A 22,944-nucleotide genomic window follows, 5' to 3' on the forward strand; every position below is an offset into this window, starting at 1 on the left:
TTGTTCCCCACAGAGCTTGACAGGTTGAGAGGTCTGAATTCATTAGAATATTTTACTTCAACATATACACTCTATACTAGCCTCGTGCGCAAAGCCATTGAGTTCCTGTCGGAGTGGCTTAATTGGGACGGTTGACAGAGCTCCATTTTGTCTCCTGGCTTGTCAAGCCAGGTCAATAAGTTAATAATGAGACATATGTATTTAAATTAAATTCATACTATTTTTCCATCTTTGTTCTAAGTAACGCCTAAATGGCTGCATTATTTGAATGACTTTGTCTGGGGTTGGGCACCCGCTTGCTCTTGCGCTGATTTTTTTCCCCCTTGTCACGACGCCAGTGGTGAATTGTTCATTTTATATTCATTTATGTCTTTTACATTTATGATCTGACAACAGAAAAATGCTAAACTTTAAAAAAATCCATTAACTTGATTTTTTTTTACTTTCTTTCTTAAACCAGTAGACAGTTGGTAAAAATAACTTCCGGTGTGTAAACTGCCAATGAAAGAAAAAAAAAATTCAAGGTTTTCTCTTTCTAAGAGAGCAATTTCCAGTCAAAATATTTCTTAAGGATGTACAATTGGTGCTTTGGTTTATAAAATAAAGAATATATAGACTCCTTGGTTACTTTAGTTGGGAATGAACACCTTGGAGCCTTATCCGTTTTAGAAATAAAACACTTAGTAATGAGTTGGTCCCTTATGTTGGATATTGCTAGTAAAGAGGGACATTCGCAGTGAAGATTGACTGCTCTTGACTGTGTTTCCATATCTCCCCTTCCTTCCTAACTGAGAGCCAAAGCTGGAGCCCCTGATGTTGATAAACCCTTTCCACATTCTTCCTCTGGACTCTGCAGCCAGAGAGGGAATACCTGGGTGTTGTTAAGAGGTTCTGAAGGAGATTCTGAATCGGGGAGAACATTCTGTATATTCCTCATCCCCTTTTCTGAGTAGTCTCTATTTCTAAGGGCAAGTTGAGGCTTTGATTTTGTAGCCATCTAAGAGGATCCTATATATAGGTAATCCTTCCTGGATTACCCAGGGGCTAACAACTGGAGCAGCTGGAGGTAGTAAACCTGTGTTTCAAATGCCTGGCTAGGTTCAAGGGGGTATCGGGCTCTGGATGCTGCTCCAGGATCCTGGCTCCGCCCTGGGAGGCAGGCACTGTCCTATGTTCCTCCCAGGTGGACAGGAAGCATCAGACCGTCTTTTCTTTTCATTTCTCTCACCCCATGTGGTAGTGATGCACAAAGAAGAAGGCATGCACATGGTTTTTAACAGAGGGAAAAGGAAGGGGAAGAGTATTTCACAGCTAATCGGGGTGAAGAAGGAAGACGTGTATCATATCCTGGGTCTTCCAGCTGGATTATGCAAAGCATACCCTGATCTTGTAGGAGCATTTTACTTAATAAAACCAAAGAGCACCTCTCCTTTAGTGGATGAAAACTGCATTTTTCTAATAGAAGCAGCAGACCAAAGAAAGGAAAATGAATGGACCACACCATGCACGTTGATGCTCGGACATTCTACACATGTGACAGCTACTTTGACAAGTTATTTTCTTCAATGGGCTTTTGAATATTTCTTATAAGTATCTGAATGGTCAGCCTATAATCCTATGATTCTGTTTGGAAAACGACACTAGAAGGTAACTTGAACCTAGGATAGAAGCATAAACCAGAGAAGCGGCTAAAAGGAAAATGCTAAGAGGCTTTTTAGAGAAAAGATTTCCCAGCTTTCCTCTGACCTAACCTTTGGTTTGCTTTTCTCTTTAACAAAGCCAGTAATTTAATGTTTGTCGTATATTCGTGAGTAATGCAAACGATATCTTACATGGACAGTGCACCATTTTAGAGCATTGGCAAAAAAAAAAAGAAAAGAAAAGAAAAACAACCCCTCAAGTCTTAGATATCATCTTAGAATAAAAGCAAATAGTCATCTATAAACATGTATTTCTGAATCTAAAAGTTAGAAATTACTTTTAAAAGTAATTTACAAGATTCACAACACGGCATTGATGTAATGACCTTCCTTTTGAGGACTGACTAGCTTGTGTCTCAGCTAGGCTCACAGAGCCCTTAGTGGTAACACCAATTAGGCAGCACAAGCAAAAACCCATCTGCCTCCTGACTTTGGAAGTGTGAAGATGAATATAATAAATGTAACACATTCTAGCATCTCTTTGTCTCCAACCATATATGGTTTTCACTTTTTTTTTTTCTTTGCTCGAAGAAAATGAAAATTAAATCCCCAAACCTTTCTGGGTTCTTCATCTTCTTGCTTACAATTTTGGATAGAACATATTCAGTAAAGTGGCATCAGACTATTACAATGTAACCAGCTTAACTCACATCTAAAGACCCAAGGCAGTGGACATCATACTTGTCTATCTTCTCATAAGCACATCTTGCTTATTTCCCATATCACCTAGAGGAACAGTGGCCTTCTCATCGTAATTGAAAGCATCAGACTGACACTTAACATCCATTAGATGGCTTGGTTTCTTTAGAAAGAATGGTACGAACTGATGAAAATTCATTGTACCATGCTTTAAATTTCAGTCTGATGGGTATTGTTGTATAGAGTCGAGATATTAAAATATACTCAGATGCCAGCATTTTGCTAAGAATAAGGATATCAAGCTCCCTCCACATTGGGGACAATTAGGAAGGGACAAATGAATCAGTTGGTGGTGCCCCTGATAGTTTGGGATCAAGTTCTATATAACTGTAGCTGAACCAGTGCAAGTGAGTGCTGTTGTTTGAAGCTCTGGAGAAGAAATGATCAACCCTGACTCTGTGCTTTTGAAATACAGCTGAGCAAATAAGAGTGAGCATTTTTCTTCCTTGGTCTCAAGAAGCGCTAAGCATCCACACTGGGGTGTTTCAGGCCTGTTGGTTTGCTGCATTATCTACCATCCCTCTGTAGAAATCTACATTTATTTATTTATTTATTTATTTATTTATTTATTTATTTATTTATTATTTCCTTTCCTGAGTGCTCTGGGTGATCAATCAGAAGGCAGATATGCCAGACTCCAGGGTCTCCAGCTACACAGTGCCTCAGTTTGAATGGGAAAGGGAGAGGAAATAAGAAAGGCTAACAGATGAGAGAAGCTGTTTTCCCAGCCCTCAGGGAGCTCACAATCAGAGCTTGAGCCTCCTGGTGCAGCTTCTTCTTGCTTCACACAACATAGCCTGCAGGCACCAGCAACAATAGCAGTGGCACCATAGTGACCTCTGGAGGAGGCCCAGCTGGGATCTGCCAGCTGAAGCAGCCATGGGCCCTGCCAAGGAAACAGAGCCTGCCTGCCCTGTTGCTAAGTCATCTCAGACCCGCTGAAAAACTGGAGAAGCAGGATTTTCACTTATCCTTGAAACCCGGGCAGAGTGAGCTGCATCGGAGACCCCGGGACTCAGGAGAGCACTCTCTGGGGGACCAGCAGCATCTGTTACTCCCCTGGAGGGAATGGCTCTGCTCACACACTTGGTTGATTCCTAATGAGATCGATATAACCATTTCAGAAATCCATGCCCATCACACACACCCCCCAAAAAAAAAGAAAATAGAAAGAAAAAAAGAAAAAAAACCTGACCAAATTAGGGGATTAAAAATCAGAAAAGCATGGTGATTGCAAAAATGAACATTAGGGTTGGTGGGTGGGGTGACTTCTGGGATTCTAGTAAATGGCTGTTTCTTAGCTGGACAACACAGGTGTCCTCACTTTGTGACAATTCAGTGAGCTGTTCCTCTATGGGTTGTGCCTTTTCCTCTCTCTCAAATGCTTTCTTTCTCTCTCTTTCTTTTTTCTTTCTTTCCTTCTTCCTCTCTCTCTCTCTCTCTCTCTCTCTCTCTCTCTCTCTCTCTCTCTTTTCCTTTCTTTCTAGTGTTAAGAAATTTAGGAGTAAATTCTAGCAAAGCCAGGACGTACAGCACAGAATCCCTTGGCTGCATCTATTTTTTCCTCTAACAGAAAGAGACTTGAGTAAACCCTTGACCGGAACACCGAAGGAAAGGCTCAAACCCAGTAACAAAGTGGGAAGATAAATGTGGTGGCAAGGTGATGGCTGAGCCTCCTCCCTGCACCGAGAGGTGCCCATGAGCAGATGACTTGTTAAAGACAAGGTCGGGAAAACTGCCTGCTGAATCTGTGATGTTAGCCTGCTGGCACTCCCATCTAGACCAGATCACGCAAGTAGTGACACTGCGGTACCGGTTCTCCTGTCCCTGCTTTGCTCCGTGACCTTGAGTCTGTCCCTCACTCTTCCTCCCTCACGTTTGTCCGCAAGCTCTAAAAATGGGCGTGATGATTCCTCTCCTGGCACCACAATGGGTGATTCTGAAAATTCTGGAGATGAAAAAGCACTACTTAATGGATTATTTCCCAGAAATATTAAATTAAAAATGATTTTAAAACACCTAGCCATTAATTCTCATAACAGCCACACCCAAAGCCAATACTTGTGAGTTTTTCCAAGGAGAAAAACGTTCAAATAAACCAAGTTTGAGGAACAGATCAAAAACCCGTAGTCTGAAAATGAAGGATTACTGAGACGTTCAGAAAAAAACATTCCACTTCTGAAATCTCTTATTCTTGATCTTCCCCTCACCTCCCAGATGAAAAATCACGACAGGCTTTCTGCTCACTTTTTTTTTTCTTTCCTTTTAAGCTGAAAGGGAAAATCTGTGCTTTAAAGTTAAACAAAAGAACCGGGTCTGCAACTCCAGTCCCCACCCTGAAGCCTTTTGTTCTGGGGACAAGTGGCCATTTCCAAATGCAGAGGCAGGTGACAAGCTTTTGTTTATTTGTTTATTCATCTAAACCAAAATCATTTCATCCATCTCTTATTGGCATGTGGGAGGGAGAGGGAAAAGAGGGCTGCGTGAACGCCCTTTGTCCGCCTCGGGCTGCCGTAGAGACCGCAGTGCGGACTGCACCACGCCCACCAGCCGGTGTCTCCTGGCAGAAACGTTTCAGCACCACCCCAAGAGAATAGAGGCTGGAGCTGTACCCGGACCCGGGGACTTCTGCCAGGGATGAAGTGAAGGGAGGGATGCCGAGGGGGGGGCGGAATAAGGCAGAGGCTAGAGCTGCCCACCCGGGGGTTGGGGAGCGCAACAAAACCGCTTACAGCCAAAGGTGGGCGCAAGGCTCAGGCAGAGCGAGCTCCGTGCCAGCCGGGGGCGCCGCAGTGCGGGGGCAGGTGCGGCTGTCCAGCGCGGGCACTGCGGCAGGCCGGGTGGGGCTGAAGGGCGGGCCGATCGTTGCCCGCCCAAGGCTGTGCCCTCCCGGACCCTCCCAGCCCCGCCCAGGGCTCCCCGGGAACCGCTATTCCGCTACCGCAGAGCCCGTTCCTGGTGCGCGCAGCAGCCCAGGAGCTGGCCCTACCCTGCCACCCCCTCCTCCCATTCAAGTTATGGCTCCTGAAGCTGCGACTTTTCAAAGAAGCTCACCCCCGCAACCTGGGGTCCCATTGTCCTTTCTGAAAGCTGCAGCCAGGACCTCAGGGGCAGGAGCGAGGTCGGGCTTCGTCTAGAAACAGAGTGTAGACGGGTTCCATGCCTGTATCCTTGGGGGCTGGGGGGGGGGGGGGGGACCGGGCGTGGCCCTAGGACTAGCCTAGTCATTCCCAGGAAAGAAAGGATCGATAAGTTTTAAGTCTGAAAAGGCATTCTCCGTTCTCAGAGGGTGTGTGTGTGTGTGTGTGTGTGTGTGTGTGTGTGTGTGTGTGTGTGTGTGTCGGGGGCGGGGAGCACGAGGTGACTGTGATAAAGACGATTCCTATGTGGGCCTTGGCACATGGTGTTTTGACCCCAGGTTATCGGGTAAAGGGAGTTGGGTCCCAGCCCTTGGCTAGGGAGAGAGCGGAGCTGAAAGAAGAGGCTTTGCTAGGTTCACCCCACCCTTTCTCCTCCTGAGGTTGCGGTTTTATTATGGCCTCCGCTCCGCTGACACCTGCATTTCACTGAGCACGAGAGGAGGTGGCCAAGTCGGCGGTAGCCAGGGACCCAGCCAGGTGACCCATCCCTCAGGGCTATTATAAAGATCCTCTTTCTAGGTCTCAAATAAAATAATTTAGAAATTAGCTCAGAAAAAGAGTCCAGATGGAGTGTGGGAGGTGGCCAGGAGAGGCGTGGGTGCGGGGCGTGCGGGAGAACAAGGTGGCCGTCGCGCCCTGGGTGGGGTCGTGCTGGCGCGTCTCTCCGCTCACGCCCCTGGGGGGCCTCGGGACCGCTTACCCAGCTCGATGTTGCCGATGGCACGCCTCAGGTGCTCTTCGGTCACCGTCTCGCCGACCACCACCAGCAAGTAGAACTTGCTGTCTAGGAAGCGGTGCGACAGGCTGGGCGAGGTGGACGCCGCCGGGTTGCCGATGCTGCCCGATGGCTCCGGCTCGGTGGCTTCCACCACCACGGTCGCCATCCTGCCGGCTCTGCTAAAGCCTGGGAGAAGTGTTCCTCTCCCGCCGCTCCTCTGCTCTGCGGCAGGAGAAAGGATTATCTCCGAAGGTGCTGTCTCTGCTCCGCCCCCTGCGTCCCCCCTCCTCCCGGCGCGCGTCGCCTCCCCCTCCGCCCTCTCCCTGCGCGGAAGAGAGGAGCCGGGAGTGAGAGGCCGGGGAGGCGGTGCCGTTTATATGGAGACTAGGCTAGGAGCCTGGGAGGAAGAGGAGGAGGAAAGGACCACCCGGCACGTCCTCGTGGTGGCTGCCTCCACTCCTCCAGCCTTTAGCCCAGGGCTGATGTCATCTGCAGCAAATCATTTCGCCGGCGGCCCGGAAGCTGGAAGGACGAGGTGTGTGGACAATGGTCTGGGCAGGGCCAGGAGCCAGGCTCTGGGGGACCCAAAGAACTCTGCTGCAGCCCCGAGGGGTCCTGCAACACCACCCTTACATACACACACCTTCCTTGCCCCAAACCATCAAGCTGGCTGTACCGGGTCGTGGGGATGACTTCCTGTTTCAGAGCGGGAGTATGTCTTGAGATGATTGTACATCTTCAGGCCTGTGCCTGTGTCCCATGCACGTGAAGTCAGAATTTGAGCAGCTGCTGCAGTCACACACAGTGGGCGCTGGGTTGAGGGTACCCCGCCCAAGAACACAAACCTGTCTTCTTGACCTTGTAGACATAGAAAGGCATATTTGTATATATATATATATATATATATATATATATATATATAAATAAATAATCAGGAATACTTATCACCTTCGCTTAAAAGAGACTTTCCAAGATCTAAGCCTAATTTGTTCAGACTATGGAGTCTAGTCTGGGAAGACTAATGCTGAAAAAGAACTGGCCTTTGGTGCTCATGGGAAATGAATGAGAAGAAGCCGACATATTATGCTAGATACAGATTTCTTTTCTTAATATGCTGAACAGATAGCATCAAGCATAACAAAGAATAGAGAAGATACTGTCTCTGCCCAGCAGGGTTACAGCGACTATAATGTGCTTTTCAGTTCCTTGGGGGATACACAGGCAAAATTATTTTGTGTGACAATGATGTCTTTTAAGATGCATGTAGCTTTGGGAGTTTTTATAGCCTCTGTCTATATTTAGAAGAACTTATAATAATGTTTCTAAAGGCCATCGTAAACATTCATTTCTCATAAATCTAATGAATACATTTCTGTATTAGGAGAGAAGAGTAGGGCCAACACCTTATCATCATAAAAACTGGGAGTCGTTTTAGGGGACAAAATAGATGGAATTAGATGGAATGGGAAAATAGCCTTTTATCTTCATCTAATATAACTAATATTGGAGTATATACTAGTTTTAATTTATATTTAATATAACATACTAAATAATAGTTCAGTGTATACTAGTCAATATACCTTTAACACTGGAGTATATACTAGTTTTAAAACACCAACTGGAGGGGCTATAGCTCAGCTGGTAGACTTCAGACCCATGCCAGCACCATAAGGACTGAGCGATGTAGTTCCAGCACTCAGGTGGAGCAGACAAGGAGGATCAGAAGTTCAAGGTCATTCTTGGCGGATGAGTTCAGGATCAGCCTGGATGCATAAGACTGTGTTTAAAACAAAACAAAACAAACAAACAAAACCTATTGTGAGTCTTTTACAATGACCCAGTGTCTCAGGTGTTGACTCCCATGATTTACTTATCCTAGGCCTTTTTGCTCCGTTTCTTTCTTGAAACCTGGCTAGAAGGCATGGGTGAGCCGCCAAAGACTGCACTAGTCTGACCAGTGGTGACTAAGGATAATGTCTGACCTTTGACACTAGGGGTCTGCAACGAGCTTGCTGCAGAGACTTGGTCACAACTGACCAAGTTTAAATAGGACATCCAGTTTACTCTTAGGAAAGGACATCAGGATGATCCGTGGTGGAGGTGAGGAGGTGAAGAGCATCCTTCTGGAGATCAGCCATCAGAATGGCTTCATCTAGTGAGTTTTCCTCCGTTTCTCTGAACCACCATTAGTCCTTTACGTATACAGGTGTTTATGTTACTTTGTGTCACAAATTCTTGTGGAGAGATTGTTTGGGGGTGGGAAGATGGGATTTCTGCCCACAGCTGCTTAAGTTTCAGACCATGCTTTGTTGCCTCCATTTCTTTGGTCCTGAGGTAGGGCACGACATTGTGGTGGAGGAGCTGTGCAGTGGAAGGGCTGTTCACCTCCTCGCAGCCAGGAAGCAAAGATGCTTCTCCTTCATTCTATCTGGGCCCAGCCTATGAGGTGCTGCTGCCTACATTCAGGGTGGGTCTTATCCCATTAGCTAATCCTCTCTGGAAACACCTTAACAGACATATCCAGAGCTGTGCTTCACTAATAACTTAGATGTCTTCCAACCCAATCAAGTTAATCAAGTTGATATCAGTGTTCCTTTACCTCCTTAAATTTATTTTGGAAAAGAAGTCCATGTTTTTGTGTTCAAGGAAGTTCATGTCACAAATAAATAGGGGGCAGCCCTGTAAATATACAGAATGAAAATAAGATAATAATTAAATTTCTACTACATACTGTAACTATATGCTCAAGACTGAGCCTGGGGTGTGTACTATCTAAGATAAAAAAAAAAATAGAGACGCACTGCAATATCCAAACACCTAACTGAATTGTTCCATATCTTGCAATAGATTGTTGGATAAAAGATGCAAGAAGCCAGTGAGATGAAGGTACTTGCTGCCAAGCCTGGGGACGTACGAAGTTCAATCCCAGAACCCACACAATGAGAGGAGAGAACAGACTACCATCATTGTCCTCTGACCTCCATCCACATTAGTTAATTAATTAAATAAAATGCAATAGAAGACAGAGCTTCTTCCCTGTGGCGCTCTCTCCAAGAAAGCCGTGACCAGGAACCATTCCATTCTTCGCCCACCCTTTGCAGTCCAGGGACATAATGTCAGAACGCAGACTAGCAATGGCTACTTTACGTGAAGTCAACTAACTTGGCTCTTTTTTATGTCCAGTCCCTTTGTTGCAGGAGAGGGAGGAACTGGATCTTTGCTACTGTGTGAGGGAAGAGTAAAGCATAGACTTCAGAAGCGCTTAGCCTAGCAGAGGAACAACATAAGCATCAAGGCTGAATAAATGACACCCCCACCCCTACTTCCTTAGACAATGGAGTAAAAATAGCCTTACAAAATGTTCAGGTGACCCCTCCACCAACACTTCTGGGAGAAAAACAAAAATGAAACCCAATAGGGTCAGCCCCTCTTCTAAATTAGAAAAGTCCCCACACCCAAGACAAAGGAGACAGTTGTAAAAAGAAAAAAAAGAAAAAAAAACGCACCCATAAAGAAGCCTGCCCTTACCACCAGCAGCTATTTGTTGACTACACCTGAGTACCCCAAAGGCTCTGCAAACTGCTTAGGTTCCAGGCCGGAAGCATCTTTACCTTCTAGAGCTGAGCTCACATATCTGTTCCATTGAACAGTAGCACCGTCTATTCCATACTGCAAGGTGGAAACCCACAGACCTGGGACCCTTCCCCGCACGTGCAGCCAGCTCTGCAAGTGCAGCCAGCGCTATGTGGAGTCTGCCGAGTCTCACTTTCACCTTCTAGACGTCTCCTCAACCATCCACTTCGATCCATTATTACAGCCCTAGTCCTCGACATTATGAGAGATACTATATATAGGTTAAAAAAAAAAGAACTCTGGTGTAAAAGTCTCCTTCATCCAGACACGTTGGCGATGAATTGGGGGCCTGTAGTCCACTGACACTCCCTGAAGTCATGATTTATTAGCTGTGTGACTTTGGGCAGGGTTCTTAAGCACTCTGTCCTGGTCTCTTCTTGTATGTAGTGGCAATGAGTACCAGCCTCCTGGACGTGGGGCCAGATAAGGGTTGGGGTCATTTGTTGTTGCCATGCTGGGGATGAAACCCAGGGCTGTGCGCCTGGTAGGCAGGCACTCTGGCTGATTAAGGTTCCATCCCTACCCAAGGTTTAAACAAATACTTAAAAATGTCTTTTATATATGTAGTAAGCAGTCAAGACAGATTAATTGATGCTTTATTGTTACTTACCATTTAGTATAGGCAATTTCAAACATGTATAAATTAGACAAGTTAATGTAAGATTATAATGATTAGGAATGATGTTTTTAATACTTTACTTGTTTAAGTCAAGGTCAAAATAGGTACTATATATTTAAATTTAAATCAACCAATTGTTTGTTGCGTTTGTTTGTTTGTTTGTTTGTTTTGAGACAGGGTCTTTCTACATAGCCCTGGTTGTCCTGGAGGTCACCATGTAGACCAGGGCTGGCCTTGAACTCACAGAGATCTGATTGCATCTGCCTCCAGAGTGCAGGGATTAAAGGATTTTGCCACCACACCCTGTTCCCATTGTTAATCTTTACTCTGTGTTCCCCAATGTTTCTTACCTTCTTTATAATGTTTTTGTTGAAGAAACATTTGTCTTCAAGAGTTTCACAAAGTCTGAATTTTGCTGGGTGCATGAATACTTCGTTACTGAATACTTCTCTGTCTCTGGAGATTTTTGTTTCTTTTTGGGGAGATCTAAGCTCTCTATCAGAGGTCTTGAGGCAGCCTCATTGGTAGAGTGCTGCTCCCCTACCAGAGGTGAGGCCCTGGATTTGATCCTAGCTCTTGGAAGGTAGGAGGAAGAGAAACAGAAGTCCAAGGTCATCCTCAGCTGGGTAGCAAGTTGGAGGCTAGCTTGAGCTATATGAGACACTTGTCTCTAAGTCAGTTAATTAATTAAAAAATTGACCAGATTTGATTGTTTGGTTTTTTTTCAACTCTATTTCATAGATGATAATGACTTCATTTTATGATTTTCATTAGGTCATTACCTAATTCATTATTTATTAAGAATTTGAAAACTCTGTCAGGTGGTTGGGGGTGCACACCTTTAGTCCCAGCACTTAGGAGGTAGAGGCAGGCAGATCTCAGTGAGTTTAAGGCCAGCCTATTCTAAAAAGTGAGTTCTAGGACAGCCAGGGCTACACAGAGAAACCCTGTCTCAGAAAACAAAACAGGACTGTGAAAATTCTAATATTACAGTATTTTATTATTATTTGACAGCAAGAAGACATTAGGAGAGCCCTCACCTTGTCAGTTGGTTAGCCTAAGGTACAGTTTATATAGAAAAGCGGGGCAAAGGACAAACACATGGCTCCTTCTTTACTAATTTTCAACATTGTTCATTCTGTACCATTCTTCCAAAGCAACTGGTATTTTTCTCTCATTAAGGTCTACCGTTGATGCCTGGGAGGCTGCCTCCTGTGGCCAGGCAGGAACTCCAGTGGAGCAATAGGGACACCAACCCACCCACAAAACTTTTGACCCAAAGCTTATCTTGTCTACAAGAAATGCAAGAATTGGAAACGGAGCAGGGAATGGCCGACCAATAGCTGGCCCAACTTGAGACCCATCCCATGGGCAAGCACCAATCCCTAACACTATTAATGATACGCTGTTATGCTTGCAGACAGAAGTCTAGTAGCATGGCTGTCCTCTGAGAGGCCCCACCCACTAACTGAGTCAGTCAGAGGCATACCCTACAGCCAAACAGTGGGTGGAGCTTGGGGACTCTTATGGAAGAATAGAAGAAAGGATTGCGTCCCCTGACCCCAAAAGGGGATAGGAACTCCATAGGAAGACCAACAGAGTCAACTAACCTGGACCCTTGGGGCTCTCAGAGACTGAACCACCAACCAAAGATTATACATGGGCTGGATCTAGGCCTCCATGCACACATGTAGCAGATGTGCAGCTTGGTCTTCATGTGGGTCTCCAACAACTGGAGCAGCAGCTATCCCAAAAGCTGTTGCCTGTCTGTGGGATATGCTCCTCTAAGTGGGCTGCCTTGTCTGGCCTCACTGGCAGAGGAAGTGCCTAGCCTTGAAGAGACTTGAAATGCCAGGGTTGGGGGATAAAGGGGGGGGGGGGGGCACTGGCTCAGAGGAGAAGGGGACTGGGGAGAAAGGAGGAGAGAGAAGGATTGTGAGAGGCGGTGACTAGGAGGGAGGGGCAGTGAACAGGACGTAAAATGAATAACTAAAAAATTAATTAATTAAAATCTACCGTAGAGCTATTGTTCTTACTGATATTCATTTCTCCCGCCTAGCAGTCTACAGAGTACTCCACCCCCTTACCTTGTATCATCCTCAGAACCTGGATTTATCTGTCTCTCTAAGGAGCCCACACTGCTTAATTAGAAATAGGACTTAGAGAGAATAATTTTGACCATCTTGGTCCTCACTTTCAGTAAACATATATAAAGGATCTATTTTTTTTTTTTAAAGATGAAAGACACTAAGGGTCGACACTAACACAGATCAAGGCTGCAGGGGTCTGCTTGTTCTTCATCTTGATCCTACACCTGGGATTTCAATTCTCAAAGACGACAAGGACAAGATTAGAGCAGCAAGCACCTCCTCTTTGCCTTATACACATAGTAGCTATAGATTTAAAGATACAACACTTTTGGCAACTGTATGGTTACTAAAAGACCATTTAAATATTGTTTGCAGTTGTTTTTGTTTTTAGCACGTATCACAGTAGAAAACTGAAACACTCAGCCCTCAGACCCTGGAATGGTCATCCCTTTGTGCTTTCCATCGTTGTGAACTCCACACTGTCGGGATAGTAGCAAGATACCAATATCAATAGGATTACTGAAAGCAGCTTGCAATTTCTTCTGGCAATTTCTTTTTTCAATAGCTATCTCCCCAAGGCATACAGTTTTATGCAGTCTAATTAATTAATTCCTTTTTATAGGATGATGCCATTAACTCAATACATAGATTCATTGGTTTCATTTGCAGTATTTCTGAGTTGAATTTTAAATTTAATTTTGCTTTATAATTATAAATATATGATTTCAAGGTCAAAATTTATAAGACAATTTGTTTCCAGATGACTTCAGTCTCTACTTATAACCCCTCTACCATGCTCCATGACTTTCCTTAGAGGGGCTCTACCTATCTACCCACTTCACCCTCCACCTCACCTACCCTCCCACCCCACCCCAACCCTGATTGCCTGAGTTTATTTAGGCAATCAAATACAGGACTGAGGGTGTAGCTCCTTGGCCAAGTGCATACTTAGCTTATACACAGGCTGGATCTAGGCCTCCTTATAATGTTTTTGTTGAAGAAACATTTGTCTTCAAGAGTTTCACAAAGTGAAATTTTTTTTTTTTAATTTTGCTGGGTGCATGAATACTTCGTTACTGAATACTTCTCTGTCTCTGGAGATTTTTGTTTCTTTTTGGGGAGATCTAAGCTCTCTATCAGAGGTCTTGAGGCAGCCTCGTTGGTAGAGTGCTCCCCTACCAGAAGTGAGGCCCTGGATTTGATCCTAGCTCTTGGAAGGTAGGAGGAAGAGAAACAGAAGTCCAAGGTCACAGAGGTCAGTAGCCCTGCCAATGACACAGCAAACAAAAACAAACAAACAAATAAAACAACAATAAACCCATAAATGCATACTACCTAATAATATATCCTGGTGTGAATTTCATATATATATATATATGTATATATATATATATATACATATATATGTGTGTATGTATATATGCATGTGTGTATGCATATATGTATATATATGAATGAGGTATATGCATATATGTATATAACTCATTCTTTTTTATTGCTACAGAGTAACCCATTAGGTTTATATATAAGTTACTGATGAATCCATTGTTGCTGGACATTTGAGCTATCTCTAACTTGATTTATATTATAAACAATATTTGTATCAGTTACTTTTCTTCTTCCTTCAACAAAAGCAACTTGAGGAAGGAAGGACTTCATTTTGGCTCACCGTTTGAGGGGACAGTCTCTCCTGCTGGGGAAAGCATGGGGAAAAGATCAGTCCTAGCTGTGGAGGCCTGAGATAGCTGGCCTTGTGTCCGCAGTGAGGAAGGAGAGAGAAGGGATTGCTCACACTCTGGTCAGCTTCTTCCGTTTTCCTTTTTCTTCGTTTTAGGACCTTGCCTGTGAGAAGATGCTGACCCATGTTCAAGATGGGTCTTCTCTGTTTAGTTAAGCCTAGGTGAAAATGTCATACAGACATGCCAACCAAAGATGGCTTTCAAAGGGTTTCTAAATCCTGTGAAGCTAACAGTCATCACAGTAATTATTGGCATTGTTCTCTCCCTTTGTAACAACAGGGTCACCTGGTTGGCTCCCACATGTATACTCTGACCCTCAGCCAGTCTGTGATCCACACAGCACAAGGAGAATGATCTTACCTGATTTACCTGATTGGTCATTTTACTCCACTCCTCTTGAAATCTCATATTGTCTTTAGAATAAAGACCAAACTACTACTATCCCTCCTTATCCTCTTATTCCTCCTCCTTCTCCTCTTCCTTCTCTTCTTCTCCTCCTCCCCCCCTCCTCTTCTTCTTTCTTTTCTTTTGTTCTGGTGTGTTGGGTTTTGTTGGTTTTGAGACAGAATCTCACTACGTAACCTTGGTGTAGACCAGGCTGACCTCAGACTCCGAGATCCACCTGCCTCTACCTCCCAAGTGCTAAGATTAAAGGCCTGTGCCAATATGCCTAGCCCAAGACCAAACCTCTTAACATGGCCTACAAGGATCCCCAGAAAAACTCTAGCCCCTGATTATTTCCCCTGGGCAACCTGTAGTCCAGCTTTGCGCTTGTCTTTCCGCCTCAGCCACCCTGGCCCCTGTTGAGCTTTTCCTTCCTCCCGGTGTAGACCTCTTTGCCTGGCACTGGCTAGCTCACCTCTTCTAGTTAATATGGCTTGATTCTACAGATGTTGCCTCTGCCATCACTTCTGTGGGGAAGCCTTTCCAACTAACCTTTTTATATGCACTTGATCACTAAGCCTCAGTTAGTACTTAATCTATCACCTATATGAGTGATTTCTAAAATGTTTGTCTTCTCCACAGACTCTGTGTGGGTGGCTCTCTAGGGTGGGTGAAGGCCATGTCTTTACTTCAGATGGCTCCCGAGAAACACACACACACACACACACACGCACGCACGCACGCACGCACGCACGCACACATGCACCAAACCTGCACACACACACGCAAATACATACCAGCTCACTTCAGTGCTCCTAGTACCCCAAGTAGGGTCTGTGTACATTTAGTAGTGGAAAAGCTTCTCTGATGAAAAAAAAAAAAAAAAAAATGGTGGCATCTGTGGGTTGTGTCACTGTGCAAAGTGTTGACTGCATGGCCTTGAGTTAATTCCCACCCACATGCTAAGCACTTGATAATGTGGAGGTTTGTTGCTGTTTTGAGTTTTTAAGAAAGAACGACTACAAAGCTGAGTGAGTAGAAAGGTGAGGGAGGGAGGAGCTGGAAACAGTTGGAAGAAGGAAAAAAATATTATCGAAACATAGTGGATGAAATTCTTAAAGAATGAATACAAACATTATTTAAGTTTGGGATGATTCTAGAATGTAACTCAAGGCCGCTTTTAGCAGTGAGGACATAGCCTGTGTTTGCCCAGCAGTAATTTGCCTTCCCAAAGTCTAAGCCTGCCCGCTGTGGAAAACAGCAAAGTTTGGGAAGAAACAAAGAAATTAGGGAAATGATTTATAATGTACAAGCTATTAGAGACAAATTGAATAGCATTCTGTGCTGCGTCATTGGCAGGGCTACTGCTCTCTGTGGCCCAGTTGCATTCTCTCTACGGGTACTTCTGTAACTTCAGTGCTCATAACCTCAGCTACAGAGAAGTAGCTTACACTCACTCACATTCAATCATGCTTGCCTGGGAAAGTGCCTCTTCTTTTGGTAAAATGCAAGGGGGTGGGGGGGTGGTGGTGGTGGTGGTGGAGGGGATGTATCCTCATGAGGCAACTGTGGTAAAATCCCTTTTAGCTGCATGAACTGGCCAGTCTTCTTTAACGGTATGCGAATGGTCAACGTAAAACCTCACAACTGGATAGAGCACTGTTGTGTGTGTGTGTGTTTACACACACATATACATGTATGTATGTATGCACACATACGTGTATAGAGCTGTGCACACACATTTGCACATTTATACATGCATAGACACAGCTCCTCCCCTTAGTCAATAATATTTTACAATGTTTTTTTTTTTAAATAGCATTTCTTTTTTGAAGCTTTCTTCAGATATGTGAAGGTCGGCCTCACTTACGAAACTCCTGCACAGGAAGCCACAGTCTGATTTGTCCACCATTCTTTCTTCCTCCATCTTCAGCAGATCTCTGCTTTCTTCTAACTGACATGACAATGGCCATGTGTCTATGAGGGTTCGGCTCCTTGGGCACTGATGGCTGGAATAGAACAGATACGTTAAATGTGCTACTTCATCTTAACATGGGCGGCCTCCTCCTGTCAAGAGACTCAAGGGAAGTCAGCTGCCGAGCTCCTGCCACATCACCACCTCTTCTCCCAAACCACAGTATGAGTCGTAACAGATAAATATACTCATAAAAAAAAATCGAGAGTTTTTATTTGCCCTCACCTATGAATCTTTTAAATCACATTTCTTCCCTTTTATTAATTAAACACGTGTTCTTTAATATGTCTCTCTGTTCTTCCTTTTGGATCGCCAGCTTCTTGTGTTGTTATTGTCTTGTTTTTGATAACTTCCTAAATTTTACATGTGTGTATGTATACCACTAGAGGGGTGGGGGGTGAGGGTGCCATGGCACACACTTTCAAGAGGTGTTTTTTTTCCTCCTACACTGTGGGTGCTGGGCATTGAACTCAAGTCGGTTTGGTACCATGTACCTCTACCTGCTGAGCCATCTGGCTGGCCTGTTTTGTTTTTGAGATAGGATTTGATGCAACCTAGGCTGGCTTAGAACTCACTATGTAGCAGAAGATGCTTGGCTGAACTATTGGTTTGATCGCAGGGATCTCAATGCATCTGGATAAGTAAGTTGTAGGAGGAGGTGCATGGTTTTAGATTGGGAGTCGTCAAAACATGAGGCAGTAAGATTTACATACACAAAGGAACTCGGCGCGTGTTGCAAATGTTTCCTCTCTGTGTTGGGCTTTGTGTTTTGGTCCATTTCTGACCGATGTGAGCTTCCTAGTTCAACCAACCTTATAAGGAAGAAAGTTTTCTACTTACGAGTTTTTAGGATATATCTTTCTCCAAACCTTAGCATTCTACTATTTTACAGAAATATTCATTAAAAGGGTATCAGGAAGAAATATTTAAAATTGCCCAAGAAGAATGGTTTGGTATTTTTTATTTGTTTGTTTGTTTTTTGTAACAGACATAGACAGAGGACAACCCCCATGAAGGGACAGAGTGTGCAAAACCAGCCAGCAGGAACACACGGAACTCACCCCTGAAGATAGCTGATGGTTCTCTCCTTCTATTTATATAGGAAGAAATGACAGTGAGCTGAACAATTTGTCCTTCACATTGCTGGGGTGCTTCTCCACACACCCTCATCCTCATCATGAAGAACAGGCATCCCTGTTGCCTCTGAACAACACAGAGTTCCTTTGTGTGTGTAAGTCTTACTGCATTGTGGCTGTCTTGATGATTCCCAATCTAAAATAGCAGTGCTGTCGTTAAGAACAAATCAGACAACACAAACAACAGTGCAGCCTATGGCATTTCTCTCTGCAGGGCGGAAATGCTTCAGAAATTGCTGAGTCATGGGAAGCACATTTGTAATATTGAAAGATGTTGAACACTTGACTCCTTTAGAGTTTGTGTCACTGTGTACTCTAGCGGTAGCAGACAACTGGGCTGCTTCTCAACATACGAGAAGTTTTCAACCTTATTTGTTCCAGTGTTTATAGATAATAATAAATAGTATCTCTACGATTTTAGTCGCTGTGTGTGTGTGTGTGTGTGTGTGTGTGTGTGTGTGTGTGTGTTGGTTGTAGGTGCACATGTGCTTGCAGATACACATGCAGATGTGCATGGGGGTGCGCAGGGTCCAGAGGTAATTCCTTGTGGCTTTCTTTGATCACTTTCCTTTTCGGTTTTTGAGACAGAGTCTCTCACTGAACCTGAAGTCCATCCATTTGGCTAGACTGGCTGGGGCTTCAACAACTCACTTGTCTAACCCCTTACTGCCCCAATGGGGGGTCATAGGCATACACCACCATACCAGGCTTCTTACATGTGTTCTTGGGATCTGACCTCAGGTCTCTGTCATCCACAGCTATCTATCCAGCCTGACTGCATTAACTTATAAGGGAGACTGAGCGAGTTTTCTTGTGTTTTCAAGGAGCTGTATTCTTTGTCCTCTACTGACATTTTGATGGATGATTTGTGTTTTTCTTATTGATTTGTGTGTGCTCTTTCTATATGAAGGGAATTAGCCATTTTTATGGTATGACTTGCAAATATTATTTCCTCAAGCTAGCATCTGTCCTTTTGACTATTTTGCAGCTCTTGCCCTGGGGAATATCATTATGCAGCTGTTTCATTTCTGGCTTCTGGGTCCTCTGTTGTACCTGGGACTTAAAATGGCCTTGCAAATTTTTAGATTATACAAGATTTTCCTTGGGTTTTGTCCAGTGCTTTGAAGACTTAAATATTTAATATTTTGGATTTATCCAGATGTTGACTGAGATCTATTACTTTTCAGTTCCTAAGTTCCTCAGCACTTTGCTGATGCAAGATTTTTCAGCATGATGTAATGATTCCATGCCTTATCTTTCTCCTCAATTGATTTTAGGATCTATGAGAGTGGGTTCTTTGCTTTTATGCTTTTATTTCCCCACTTGCCTTCTGCCCACTTCAATCCCAGCCCAAGTGTCTTCAGATGTCAGCAACCGGGCAGCTCCGACTTGGCTGCTGCCCACCGCCAGGGGAGGTAAGATTCCACCTGAGTTGAGATGAGGCCTGAGAGGGAGAACTTAAATGAGGTTGGGAAGTTCTTATCCAGTGCCTTCTCATTAAACTCTGGCTCTCACGCAGTCCGAATGCCAAGTGAGTCATTCTGACACACCACGCGCCAAAAGAATGAATAACGTTGGAAATAGCCAGGCTTGCTTGAAGCTGGCTTTCTCAGCTTCCAGTGCATGCAAGCAGCCACCCAGCCCACAGCAGAGCAATAGCCACCAGTTTGTAGCTCAAGCACAAAGCCAAGCTGCGGGTACAAACGTAGGCTCCCTTCTCAGGGTGCCAGTGGCCACTGGGACAGTCTTCGCAGCTCACAATTGGAATGGATATCTCTGGCTAACTGAGAAATCTTGAATGAGGTAAAAGGTGTGCCTTGAGACTCTAGGGGTAACATGTAGGTGGCACCAGGCCGGGCTAATGTCGCCTGACGCTCACTAACACAGCAAGAGCACCTATAATCCATCCTGTGTTGTTTCTGGTGCCCCCCTCGGTAGGCGTGGGGGGAACACAGTTGGATCTGACTTTCTCAAGAAAGTAAGACACCCAAAAACATGGTGTCAGGCCCAGAAAAGGAGCCAGGTCCAGATTGTAAAAAAGAGTGTGAAGGAAAAAGCAGCTACATCCAGCTGAGGAGACCAGGAAAGTTCAGAAGGAAGGGACATGGCTGCCATCAGAACCAAGGGCCAGAAGGCCACTTTCAAAAGCTGTTTAGAACAATGTAGATGGGGTCTGGGAGGGAATGTTGACAGAATAATGCCCCTACCATAATCCCTGTGTCTGTACATGTCATTTTAATGCAGTGGTTCTCAATCTTCCCAATACTGTGACCCTTTAATACAGTTCCTCGTGTTATGGTGCCTCGTGTATGATGCCCAAACATAAAATTATTTTCATTGCTAGTTTCTAAGTGTAATTTTGCTACTGTTATGAACCGTAATGTAAATATTTTCGGAGAGAGATGTTTGTCAAAAGGGTCATGACCCACAGGATGAGAACTGCTGTTTTAATAGTGAGGATTTTTGCAGATGACTGAGTAAAGGATTCTGAGGTATGATGATGTCTTAGTTAGGGTTTGAATGCTGTGAACAGACACCATAACCAGGCAACTCTTATAAAGAACAACGTTTAATTGGGGCTGGCTTACAGGTTCAGAGGTTCAGTCCATTATCACCAGGGTGGGAATATGGCAGCATCCAGGCATGGTTTAGGAGGAGTCTGAGGGTTCTCCATCTTCATTTGAAGGCTGCTAGCAGAATACTGACTTCCATCCAGCTAAGACTAAGGTATTAAAGCCCACACCCACGGTAGCAAACCTACTCTAACAAGGCCATACCTCCTTAATTGTGCCAGTCCCTGGGACGAGCATATACAAACCATCACAGATGATCCTAGTAAGAGTTAATCATTGTCAGAATCAAAGATGTGACCATAGAAGAGAGGACAGAAGGATGGGGGAGGGGAAGGGAGCAGAGGAGGGAAAGACAAGACTGAGATCTGAAGATAGGGGGAGGGGGTTATCAACCAAGAATGTAGGTAGCTTCTGGATGCTGGGAAAGGTAGGGAAATGGATTCTCCCCCTGTTACCCTAGAAGGAACAAACCCATGCTGACACTCAGACCTGAGAACTGTTTAAGAATCGGTATTTTACATTGCCATGTTTGCTGTAATCTGTTACACAGCAGCAGGGCACTAATGCAGTGAGTTAGACATTTAGACCACTCTTTACATCAGTGTGTCTGAAATGCCCTCATGTAGTCGAGATTCTGGCCAGCTTTGCTAAACCTGCCCGCCCTGCAGGCTGGGTCATGGGCAGTATAGGGTTGGAGCTTCCTGCAACCAATTCCTTGCCATTTCTCACCCTTGAGCTCCTTGCATGAGCAGTCAGGGAACTGGGCATCCATCCGCCCTCTGCGTACTATGAGGTTCAGTAAGAGCGCCTGAGAGTGCTGTGAACAGTGATATAGTCAATGTTGTCCAGATGAAGACTGGGTGGCATTGCTCAAATTCATGGTCATTAAATATTTGATTTCCCGTTAGATGCTGTTCTGTAAGACTTGTTATTTGTGAGTTAGTTACTTCCCAGATGGACTGTGTGTGTGTGTGTGGGGGGGTGGGTAGTGAGTGGATGTGTGTATTCGGGAGTGTATTTACTTTTAAAAAAACGATGAGAAAACGGGAAACCATATTAAGATAGGCAGATGAAAGAAGGTTTCTGGTTGTGATAGAGAAAAAGAGTCATTAATCTGTCCACTCACACATTCTTGAATCAGTATCTTTAATAAGCATCTACCATGTGCCAGATACTATGTGTGTCCTAGGAGAGACATGATGAGAAAAAAACAGATTTGGACCAACACCCATCAAGCAGGTATAGGAAACAGGAAAAAACGGAGAAGTGGGTATTTTAAACATTCTTCTCCCTCCCAACTTTGAGGCCAAATTGACAAATGTATATTTAGTGTGCACAATGTGATGGTTTGATTCGCACAGCATAAAACCATTATCACCATCAGATAACATAGACATCATCACACATATTATATCATGTAGGGAGCTTTCACACATACACATGTGTGCATTTACGCGTGTGTGTGCATGCCTGTGCACCTGCATGCATGCATGTGTATGTTGTGTGTGTGCATGCATGCATGCATGTGTGCTCATGCATGTGTGGTATGTGTGTGTAGCTTTAAAAATTGTGATGCTACAGGGTCCATGTGGAAGATGGTAACATCTCATGTGCCCATGGCACACTGTTTTTCTGTGCACACTAGGCAGCAAGAATAGAACCACCACAGTGGACATAGTATAAGAAAGATCTTCTGGCAGTGGAGCATGACGTATCTGTATAGCCCAGGGTGTGTGTAATTGCGCCTGGGCTCCTTGAAGCCTTAGGTGCCAGGCTGCTGGACTGGCTTCTCAGCATCTCTGAAAACCAGCCCTCAATTCCCAGGATGTAAAACAAACCCAGTAAAGTCACAAGCACCATTGACAATAGGTAGCATTACATCTCCAGGAATCAGGATGAAATTGTCATTGCTCAACATTTTAAACAATATGCTTTCCTGGCAGATGGGAAAATTGCCTACTTTTTAACTATGTCCAATTTCAAAAGATGACTGATAATTAGCTTGGCTGCAAACAAATAAAACCAAGCAAAATAAAGAGCAATTCATTTTGTTTTGGCTTTATTGAAATAAGGTTTCTCTATAGCTCTCTTAGAACTCACTATGTAGACCAGGCTGGCTTCAAAGTCACAGAGATCCTCCTGCTTCTGCCTTCCAAGTGCTAGGATTAAAGACTTGCAGGACCAGGCCCAGCATCAGTAATAGTAACATTATTCTAATAGTAATGAAACATGGATGAATAAAACCCTTGAAAGTGACAGGGCTTTGTCATCTGAACTCAGGGCCACTGTATTTTGGTAGAAAAAAAGTATCACCCTCCATACATCTAAGTAATCGCCAAAGATGCCCCTAGCATATGGCACAGCGTGGTGCGATAGCTCATCCATTGCTAGGTGAGGTTGTCAAGCAGGCTCCTCATTTCCTAGCCCAATCTCATCCCATATTAGTGGCAGGACAGTCTCCTTTAGCTCCCTCTCTGTCAGCATCCTCTCCTAAACAACAAAGAAATGACATCATCTCTATGCACACAATTCAATCAC

The 22,944-nt window shown here is 44.4% G+C and overlaps 1 protein-coding gene and 1 long non-coding RNA gene across 2 annotated transcripts in view; one reads left to right on the forward strand and one right to left on the reverse strand.

The window, feature by feature from the left end:
* Nucleotides 1-6,501, reverse strand: part of Map1b (microtubule associated protein 1B) — a 96,199-nt gene extending 89,698 nt beyond the window's left edge. Inside the window, exon 1 of the mRNA XM_076927273.1 lies at nucleotides 6,240-6,501. Coding sequence (XP_076783388.1) covers nucleotides 6,240-6,423 — 184 coding nt within the window. The 5' untranslated portion in view covers nucleotides 6,424-6,501. The remainder of the gene's footprint in view (nucleotides 1-6,239) is intronic.
* A 151-nt stretch (nucleotides 6,502-6,652) lies between these two features.
* LOC143440450 (uncharacterized) lies at nucleotides 6,653-10,643 on the forward strand. The gene is made up of 2 exons (XR_013108139.1): nucleotides 6,653-6,792; nucleotides 9,105-10,643. It is a non-coding gene; the product is annotated as an uncharacterized LOC143440450 (long non-coding RNA).
* The last annotated feature ends 12,301 nt before the right edge of the window (nucleotides 10,644-22,944 follow it).

Source organism: Arvicanthis niloticus, chromosome 29 (assembly GCF_011762505.2).
Source record: "Arvicanthis niloticus isolate mArvNil1 chromosome 29, mArvNil1.pat.X, whole genome shotgun sequence".
NCBI classification, from domain to species: Eukaryota; Metazoa; Chordata; class Mammalia; order Rodentia; family Muridae; genus Arvicanthis; species Arvicanthis niloticus.